The 10491-nt window shown below is 42.2% G+C and overlaps 1 protein-coding gene across 1 annotated transcript in view; it reads left to right on the plus strand.

Moving 5' to 3' along the window:
* The window catches only part of slc17a9b (solute carrier family 17 member 9b), a gene marked incomplete at its 5' end in the record, with an annotated part of 10960 nt that extends 702 nt beyond the window's left edge, over positions 1-10258 (plus strand). The window contains 12 exons of the mRNA XM_080015730.1: positions 475-672; positions 1329-1468; positions 4019-4118; positions 4842-4972; positions 5072-5168; positions 6255-6351; positions 6460-6547; positions 6673-6707; positions 6861-6976; positions 8641-8696; positions 8941-8970; positions 9486-10258. Of these exons, the coding sequence (XP_079871856.1) occupies positions 475-672; positions 1329-1468; positions 4019-4118; positions 4842-4972; positions 5072-5168; positions 6255-6351; positions 6460-6547; positions 6673-6707; positions 6861-6976; positions 8641-8696; positions 8941-8970; positions 9486-9661 (1264 nt within the window). The 3' untranslated portion in view covers positions 9662-10258. The remainder of the gene's footprint in view (positions 1-474; positions 673-1328; positions 1469-4018; positions 4119-4841; positions 4973-5071; positions 5169-6254; positions 6352-6459; positions 6548-6672; positions 6708-6860; positions 6977-8640; positions 8697-8940; positions 8971-9485) is intronic.
* Positions 10259-10491: the final 233 nt, after the last annotated feature.

A 10491-nucleotide genomic window follows, 5' to 3' on the forward strand; every position in this document is an offset into this window, starting at 1 on the left:
ATGTGAAAATGAGTCACCAGGTGTTGGAAGCTCCCTAAGTAACAGTTCAAATACCCTGGCAGAAAATGAAAGGATATGCATATTTTTATTTTTCCTAGGCAGAGCCCTGGTATAACAAGTTTATAATACGACATAAAGTGCTACTGGACCGTTATATTTATGCAGATGAGTGAGTGTCTTTTTTTGTTCATACAATATCCCTATTGCATGAACAAAAAAATAATATAGGTTGTGTCATGGTCATTTACAAGGATATTGACCTGATGAATCATTGACAGGCAGTTTGACAGAGCCAGGCCATTTTCTAAGAAATAAACTACGTAAAGTACCCCTAGTCTATTTTCGTAATTGCGTCTTACTTGTAATACTGACTGTTAGAAATGGTGGTGAAGTAAAAAGATATATCGATTATTGCTTTGAAATCCAGTAGAGCAGAAGTTGAAAGTCTCAAACTCTGACCCCCCCCCCAACCAGGCCACTGGCTCGTGTCTGGACCGTGGTGCTGCTGCTGGGGACCTGCCTGCTCTACTGCGCCCGTGTGGCCATGCCCATCTGCACCGTCAGCATGGCCGAGCAGTTTGGCTGGAGCAAGAGGGAGTCGGGCATGGTGCTGGGCAGCTTCTTCTGGGGCTACTGCTTCACACAGGTCCTCGGGGGATACGTCAGTGACAGGTAGAGGTCTTCAGAGAAACGCCATGATCCGTCCACATCTCCTTTATGTCTGCCAGGAGTGTGACGACCACCTTTTTATATTTTATAGAACTTTATCTTTGACTAACCCTCGTTTAGCCGACCATGTAGGGCTGCATGATTGTGGCTAAAATGATAATCACGATTGTTTTGTACAATATTGTGGTCACGATTATTCATCCATTTTGGGCAACACAATTAATTAAATGTACTTTGTAAATCAACAGAAAACTGCCTTCACAATAATAATGTATTTTATGAAACTATTAATGAATAAATAAACTCCAATGTATAAATCTTGGAATTGAAATAGGACCTTCCTGACACAAATTCAGTCTTCTTTAAGCTATATAATTACATTTTACAAAAAAAGCAATTCTGCAGCGACAATCTGAACTTCAGGCTCACATTAATTGTTTGATCGTTAAATCAAAACATTTAGAAATTGCTGCTGTTTTTATGTAAATCGTTTTTTAAGTGACCCCCTGCTCTTGATTGACCAATTTGACAAACACTGAGTTGCAGCGTGTAAAGGCCTACCTCCCATCTCCACCATGTAGTTCCAGTGGCTAACAGTGTGTGTGAAGTCAAACAAATGAGCGTCTGTGATTCAAGCTGGCGGCGCTCCCTGTCTGCAGGGTGGGAGGAGAGAAGGTCCTCCTTCTGTCGGCGGCCGCCTGGGGAGCGATGACGGCCTTCACCCCGGTGCTGGCCCACTTCTGCTCGCAGCCCATCTTCTCCATGACGCTGGCCCGCTTCCTCATGGGTCTGCTACAAGGTGAGGCGGCTGCATTGAAGGAAGCCCCTGGCGAAAATGAAAGAAGTCACAGTCAAGCTGCTCGTTCGACCAACCAACGAGCAGCAGGTATGCAGCCACTCTGATCCCAGTCACCTAGATCCAGGTCAGATGTGGCTGCTCAAAACAGACCATCCCCACACCACACGTGTTATTATCGCGTTTGCCTCCACATTCCTAGTACTTACAAAACAAACTAAAATAAAATACAACTCTACAGGAAATGTCTTTTAGTTTAAGTGGTTTTTTTTTCCAGTCAAATTTGTCAGCATATAGCCGTTACAATACAATAACCGGTTCTTATTTTTGTAGACATACGGCATTAATAATAAACATGGCTCCGACCTCATCTGGTGGAGAGCTACTTTTAAATGGAAAGATAAAAATAAGAATTTACCATTTTTAACAATGAGGGGACAAACAAAACTGTTGAAATTCTTATTGTCTGTGTGGTGAGAATATAAATGTGGGTGTAAGAGAGAGACCGACAGGTTATAAGTGTGATCAAGCCAAGTGTGACCAGAGGTGTTAACACAGCTCTTGACTTGTGTTTCTTCCCCTGTGAAGATTCAAATTCTGTGAAGTATTAGATAAAGCACCAAGTACAAAGAATGTTGTTTGGTGACTGTAATAAAGCTTTTAAACATTGCTTTATGTCACATTTTCAAGCTGACATAAAACTGCATAGTATCTTAATGACTCAAAATATAATGTGACTAAAATGGCAACCATAATTTCAGTTTCGGAAACCAAAAGCTGATGCCTAGTTGCCAGCGTGGTAACCACTTTTAAAAGTTGGTGTTGAGCCCTGCCGTGATAATAAAGAGGTTGGGTACCCCGGGGTCTACTCGATGTTTGACTTGAACCCGTCTGGTCCCAATTGGCTCCTGCTGCTTGTACAGAGTGAGATTTGTATTGACATTGCCGCAAGCCGTTTGGCAAGGCTCCTTACTCCTTTAACTCAAAGCAATTTTGCCTGTGTGTTTTCTCACTCATTGCTCATGACACTCATTATTGTACCGCTGTTTAAACACTGTGTATACTCTATTGCAGGGGTGCCGGCAATAGAGTATACACTTTTTCGGCTTGCGAGCTACTTTTAAAATGACCAGGTCAAAATGATCTACCTGCATTAAAAAATGCTAAATATATTTATTTCTATATATATACTGAGTATACTTTATATATACAATATATGTTGGCATTCCTTGCATCACTGCATGAACCCTTACGGCACAATACAATAAAATACATTTATGGTCACTACCTTACTCTGATGAATTGCACTGAATGGAGTCGGCCAGGTTGCATAGTCCGGACAGTAGCTGCTGGTAGCCAAGTCAAGCAGCTTCCAAGTGACCATCAGTCATGGTGGAACGCTATTTGGACTTAATAATCTTCATGTGGGAAAAGGCTGACTCGCATAAATAAGTAGAGCCGAATAATGCGGTCAAGCAGAGAGCACGATTCCTCATGTTTGGGTACTTTTCCTCTGTGAGTAAGTTCAGAAACTGTCCATGAGCCCTGTAATTCAGCTGAATGTCAGCCTGTGGTGTCAACATCTCATCCCCTGCGGCAGACGAGTTCGGGTGAAACAGTGTTGCAATTTTTGATGTGAGTGAATCAACCTCAATATCTTCCCTAAATGGGTAGTGCATAAATGCAGCGATTGGCTCGAGCAAAGCAAAGTCTTGAAAGCGTTTGTCAAAGTCTGACAGACAATTTTCACTCTGCTCAGTGTAGTGCACACTGTCAAGTTGCGTACACACCTTCTCTTGGGTCTCCAGCTCTGATGCAAGATTTTGAAAGTTCCCCAAATCATGGCGCTGCAGCTTTGAGGACAGAAGATGCATTTTTTTGTTTTAAAGCATTAACTGAACTGGTCATGTTGACCACGGTTTTGTCTTTCCCTTGCAGCTCTAAATTAAGCTCATTCAACATGTTGGTCAGATCTGTTAAAAAAAAAATAGTTTTTGTTTTTGAATGGCGTGCGATCTACCCGGACTATCTTTGCGATCTACCGGTTGATCGCGATTGACGTATTGGGCACCCCTGCTCTATTGCATACTGTGCATGCATATGTACACATATGGTGACTGTGTGTGTGTGTGTATAAGATAAGATAAGATAAGATAAACCTTTATTAGTACCACAATGGGGAAATTTAGTGTGTGTGTGCGTGTGTGTGTGTATAAGATAAACTATTAGTACCACAACGGGGAAATTTAGTGTGTGTGTGTGTGTGTGTGTGTGTGTGCGCACGCGCATGTGGTACTAGTTTAGTTTTTTGCTCATACCTTTTTGTTTGTTTTTTGCATCTTGTGTATAAATATCCAATATTTTTCTGATTTGGGTTATTAATTGCATCAAAAAAATATATATATATTTAATTTGATTTCTTCCTACTTTTCTTCACAGCCTTCATAGTTTGCCCTTTATCATTTTACTGCACCGTCCTTGTATGCATGTGACAAATCTTAAAATGTAATTGCTTATCCTCCTCCCTCCCTCCCTCCTTCTCTCTCCCTCTAGGTGTGCACTATCCTTCTCTGGCGAGCCTGTGCTCTCAGAAAGTGGTGGAGAGTGAGCGAGGTTTCCTTATGAGCACCGTGGGAAGTGGCTCCTACCTGGGGTGCGTCACACCGCAACTGCTGCAGTTATTTTTTTATTTTTTACTTTTTAGATCTGCAGTGTGGTTCAGGTCCACAGGGAAGGTTTTTCACCTAAATAGTAAACCGTGCACGGCTGGAGGATCATTGCAGGGGCCCCGGTCGATTTTCAGCAACTTCCAAGCAGTGGGACACATCACTGCTGAGAGAAGTAGAAGTAAGAGTAGTGCAGGGGCACACTTGGATGAGCTGCAACTTTATGCTTGTTATTTATTTATTTCGGTAATTTTACCTGTCTGGTTTAAAATCTCAAATTTTTAGAGAAGGAAGACACATCTAGCTAATATAATTCAATTTTACAAGTTGATGTCACTTATAGTTGTAATTGACGAGTGTTACATAATTTCGTTGAGGGAGCATCTTCTCACACATAATTGCTTTGACCTGTTTTCAGCAGAAAGTCACATTTTTATGATGTCACGTTTCCTCTTTTTTGAGGCGGCGTTATCAGCCAATCAAGTTCCTCTTTGTTAACGTTCACGTACTTTACCAAACGTTATTTGGATTTTAGTGACTACTAAACTATTAGCTTCTCAAAATAGTATTCTCTTCTCCAAAATGAATTCTTTACAACAATTTAAATTCACTGGGTCAACAGACGCCGACACTGGATCACTGTGCACGCTCTTGTTGTCAGTGTCGTTCACCAGTGGATCTTTCTCACTTTTCTCCCTCTTCCTCCCCAGCACGCTGGTGATCGGGGGCGTCGGCTCCCTCATGCTGGACCTGTACGGCTGGGAGAGCGTCTTCTACGTGTCGGGTCTGCTCTCGGTCCTGTGGGCCTACTGCATGTGGAAGTATCTTCTCAAAGGGGAAGGTAGGGCTAGCGCCCAACTCGCTGATCTGTATCCGGGATAATTGATGGAAATCTCCCTCATTAGGGGATCGTTTTTTTCACATCCACGTCTCCCGGCAGGTCCCATCATCACTCTGGAGTCGCTGGGAAGCGGCGGCTCCCAGTCCAAACTCTCCAAGAGACACTGGCTGCGCCTCTTCAAGCAGCCCTCTGTCTGGTGAGTGGAAGGGAAGGGAAAATAAACGTTTTTGACAAGCCCGTTTAAAGTAATTCATTTCGTGAACTATTTAGAACGTTTTTTTTTTTTCTTTTGAATGCATTCAGTTGTTGTCTGATATATCAGAAATTCCATTCTTGATTTAAGAATTCAGATTCAGAAGTCAAAATTACAACTTTTCTCCCATTTACCTCCATTTACTTCCAAATAAGGACTAAGTTTCATTGATAACATCACATCAACAGTTTTTAACTTAAAATCAGATAATAAATGACTTTCACTAATTATTTGTAATATCATAAATGTCATATACAGTACAGTAAATGTTCTGTAATTTTCATTGTTTAAAATGTAATTTCTGAAATAAAATAAAGATTACATTGAGAAAAGTGAATATAAGCCAACATGGAGATGGTGTCCATCATGCGAATTCGTGATTGAGCACAAGTCACTGACCTTGGGTGGAGGGGAGTGGCATTGTGGGTCTGCGTACGGGGATAGAATCCAAACTTTGTTGGCGCCAGGTACTAGAAAGGACGGCCTCTCAGACCGCGTCTCGGGGAATGAGCTCTATTCATTTCCCCCTCTCTGTCTTCGTGGGTATTTTTAGAAGCCAGTGCTCATGCAAACGATCCGCCTTGTTTTCAATGACAGGCAAGAATGGCTGTGGCTTAATTTTTCCGTACAGAGCAACCTCACCATAAAAGTCAAAGCAAATGGGCGACAAACATATAGTGATGATGTGTGATGATGGTGATAATGATGATGTAACAGTTTGTTGCGTAACCAACACAGCTCAGATCCTCTTGGGACATCTGTAGGAATTGTTTTCATCATCATTCAGGCAATTTACCTCCATGGCTGCAGAACAGCGGTCAGTTGTTTTATAACTTTGAAAACAGTTTTTGGTAACCTACATTTTAACTTAACCTTTGGCAGTTTACCTCTTACCTTTATACCATTTCAGGTTGTGCACTGAACTTAAACTGCTTCAATTACAATAATAACTGGAAAATGGAGGTCTTCTTAGTAGTGTTTTATATTATCATGTAACCTTTTTTTTTTTTTTTTTTTTTACCTGACCAGCGCTGTGATCATCACACACCTCTGCACAGCGAGCACCTTCTTCACCCTTCTGTCATGGCTTCCAACTTTTTTCAAGGACACCTTCCCCAATGCCAAGGTATTTAAAGAAACGTTTTGAAATCAAAGGGCCGAGACACGCCCTGGGCCTTTGATTTCAGTTAGGTGTGTGTGTGTGTGTGTGTGTGTGTGTGTGTGTCTTTTCTAGGGTTGGGTATTCAACGTCATTCCCTGGTTAGTCGCCATTCCCTCCTCTCTCTTTAGCGGCTGTCTGTCTGACCACCTCATCAGCCAAGGTAAAGCACAAACTCACAGATGGTGATGATAATATAATATGCCGTCATAATATTGATTAAAAAAATTATAATAATAAAGGTATTTCCGCTTTTGACCATTGTTGTATCTCTTCTGGTCCCTCCAGGGTTCGATACCGCCTGCGTGAGGAAGTTGATGCAGGTACGATGAACTATTTTCAGAGCGCGTGCGATATCCATCTCACCCTCTGTCAAGTCGACCCTGCTTCCTGTTCCTCTGCTCCTGTAGCGACGCTACGCGGGAGAAGACACCGTAACTGAAGTTTCTGTCCCGCTTTGGTCTGTTCCTCTCTAGTTTTTCTCCATGGGCGTTTCTAGCATATTCACCCTCCTGCTGTGCGGCACCACCACCTTCCCCTGGACGGTGGCTTTTGTGTCGGCCACCATGGGCCTCACCACATTCAGCCACAGGTAACACACACACCCCTTACAAGATATCCCAAAAACACCCCCAACTGTAGGAGGTCGTGCACCCTCGCCCAGAGACCCGCTCTGTTGAGCAGCATACAGAACCTATGCAGTTACTGTGTATATTGTGTTTATTTCTCTGTAAAAGCACTTTGTAAACTCTATTTATATAGCACCTTTAAAAACAAAGCTAGATTATTGTTATTATTATTATTATTATTATTATTATTATTATTATTATTATTATTATTATTATTATTATTATTATTATTATTATTATTATTATTATTATTATAGCCACAAGTTCACCACTATAGTGTGTCTGTTAAAATGCCACTACTCTTACTCAATACCCTTCTCTTCTTTGTTTATTATTATTTTGTACATTCTGAACAAAATGGAGGCTGCACCTGGACTAAATATGCAGCGAATACAAAGTCTTGGTTCATTCCAGAGTGGAGGAAAACATTATACCGCCAAGTTGGACTTTCACATGACTCATTTTAATGTATGTCTAATAATGCCATCACCCCATCAACTTGTCAAAACAGGACTGCCTCATAATTGCAATCACTAAATAAATACCTTTTAAAATAAAAATGAAAAATACATTTTCCAAAGAGCTGGTTCAGCTCATATCGCCTCCATGTTTCTTCTCGGGCACATATTGATTTTTCTTAGCGGCATGTTTCTGCAACACATCTATTATTTGTGAGCACTGAAGAAGCAGATGGAGCTCATGTGTGTTTCTCTTTTTTTTTTTTTTTTACGGTGACATCTAAGTGAAATGCACAACAGACTATCTCGCTCCTAAAACAGATAAAAGCTTTTGTGAGAGTCTTATGAGGAACAGGTTTTTGTTTTTTTTCACACATCACATACTCAAGTGCTTCATGTCTTCAAGGTCATGACGTCGTTCTAAGTACTGGTCACATTCTTTTAATGGCAAGAAAAAGTAAAATACACTCTTCAAGGCTGTCGAAAATGAATATACTGTAAGTACATTTAATTGTAAAAGGAAAATTTGTCTATAATTTCTCAAAGTACCGGTTGTTGCTCCTTGCTTCGCTGTAGGGATCACAAAGAGCTGATTTCACAAGGACGAATCACCATAAAACAGTTTTAGTGTGCAGACTTTTACAGTACCAGTATCTTTTTAACAAGCCCTTTGCCAAAGCCAGGAAGTAGTTTTTGAATTTCGTCTCCAGTGTGAAAACTTGTTTGCACCAAGTTGTCACTTGGACATTGACCAAAAATGTGTTATTTCAGAGATTGTTTTGCATATTTTTGATTAAAATTGGTCAACTGATTAAAAAAAAAATGTAAACAAATGATTGACATGATCTGTAATTAATCAATCAAATTAACCACAAATAATTCACATATCAACATTTGCTGGGAAAAGCCCCCAGAAGAAGATATCTCATCTTAAAGACGTTACATTATTGTGGCAGACGAGTGAAGCATTATACACACACACACACACACACACACACACACACACACACACTGAAATAATAAAGACAATTACAAACAAATCAAAAATGTCCCTGTCTATGTATTTTACTTCAATCCTATGACTGACATGGACTCTATGGACTATGTGGTGATTTAAATGTCTATAGAAAGGCAGCAGTGTTGACACTAACGTGTTGTCTCTCCCACAGTGGAGTGTCTGTGAACGTCCAGGACCTGGCTCCGTCATGCGCCGGGGCGTTGTTTGGTACGTTCAAAATGTACAATAATAAAATATTGGATACCGTTTCGTGGGAGCCGACAAAGGGCGTGTACACTCGTAACTCTCTGGTGGCCTTGACGCAGAATATAAATCCTCTTTCTTACTTAAAACCTTCACATTTTAATCCTATATTCTCTGTGTTAAATTTTACATATTGGTGGAGGGTAATAAAATGTATTTTTGTGAAATGTTTTTTTGATTGATTTATTTATTTTTGTTTTTGGTGCAGGTGTCATGAACACATGTGGTGCTTTCTCAGGTAGGTGTATTTTATTTAAAGGCGGTCGGGGGCGGGGAGACAAATATCCACGATGAATCTTTCACGAGTCGTTCTCTCAAACCGTTTGTTTTTGCCTTTTCATGAACTATTGAGCAAAATAATTCATCACGTTGTGTAAAGTGAAATTTTGGGCTGCGTGTTCCCCCGTCAGTCTGGTTGGCTCCTATGTGCATGCATATTTCATTCTGGAATCAAAACGGAGTTGATGTCAGATGAATAATGGAGGGGACAGAAGATGACACTAGCTAGGGGTCCGCCGGGGGTCTTCCGACTGGTTTTTGGACGGTGTACCCCCCGACACCGGGCCGATCCATCGCGTGGGGGGATGTGTGCTTTGTTACTCGCTGTCAGGCAGGCCCGGCTCATCTCTTTTTTAATGCTTTGAGGCTTTTGAGATGAACGAGGACAGTGTATTCGATCAAATGTATTTCTTATTCATTCCAGTGTGTTTTTTTTTTTTTTTTTTTGTTTGTTTTTTGGGGGTCCCCCCGCAGGAGTCCTCATGGTGTACTTCTCGGGGTACCTGATCGAGTCCACCGGCTCATGGGCGTCCGTCTTCGCCCTGATCACGGCGATCAACCTGTTCGGCCTCTGCACCTTCCTGGCCTTCGCCGAGGCACGACGGGTCGATATCGACTCCAGGACGCGCTACCACAACATTCACATCTGATTCCCCAAAACCGCAGCAGCGCGCGGAGGAACGCAAACGTCACACACACACACACACACACACACACACACACACACACACACACACACACACACACACACGCGCGCACACGTGACCTTGAGGAGACTGCCAGCACCTGCAAAGTGGACTCTGAAAATCGAAGTTTTCAGTGGCAGGATCTGTGCTCGTCTCATTGATTATGCCCTCCTATCGGATTCCTCGGACGTTTTGTTTTTTTTGGTTGTTTTTTTCCAATTTTGGTCCGGGGACTCGGAACACAATAGTTGCCTAATTGGACGGTTGAGCCTGAAAATGTTACTAATCATCAGCCGTAGAGTGCTGCACAAACAATGCAGAGGATGTGGATCCAGATTTTACTGTTGCCGAAAGCCCACAGTGTTGCAATGTACTGTCGCTTATTACTCGTGGGACGTTGTTTACCTTTGTCGTTTCGTTTGCGTAAATGACTCTCACCAGTCACAATGAGTTGGTTTAAACCCGGACGTCCCCTTTTTTTGTTGCCCACCACCATCACCACCCTACGTAGCAAAGAGTGATGGATGCGTCGGGTCTCCCCAGCTCTCTGATGGTTGTGACGGGCCAAGGTGGTTCATCCTGGCGGGGGTGGGGCGGGGCGGTGTGAGGCTGTCACACCTGTGGACTTTTTTAATTGTAGGTGACCCTGCCCCTCCCTCCATCCCTCCCTTCCTCCCCCACTCCAGAACCATGTGAGTGACATCTCATTACCCGGTGGCTAATTACTCGACTAATGTCCCGAACGAGTCTCCCTTCACCGTCCCCGTCGCCATGGTTACAAGCTCATCAGGCTG

The sequence above is a fragment of the Zeus faber genome, assembly GCF_960531495.2.
Source record: "Zeus faber genome assembly, chromosome: 15".
NCBI lineage: Eukaryota > Metazoa > Chordata > Actinopteri > Zeiformes > Zeidae > Zeus > Zeus faber.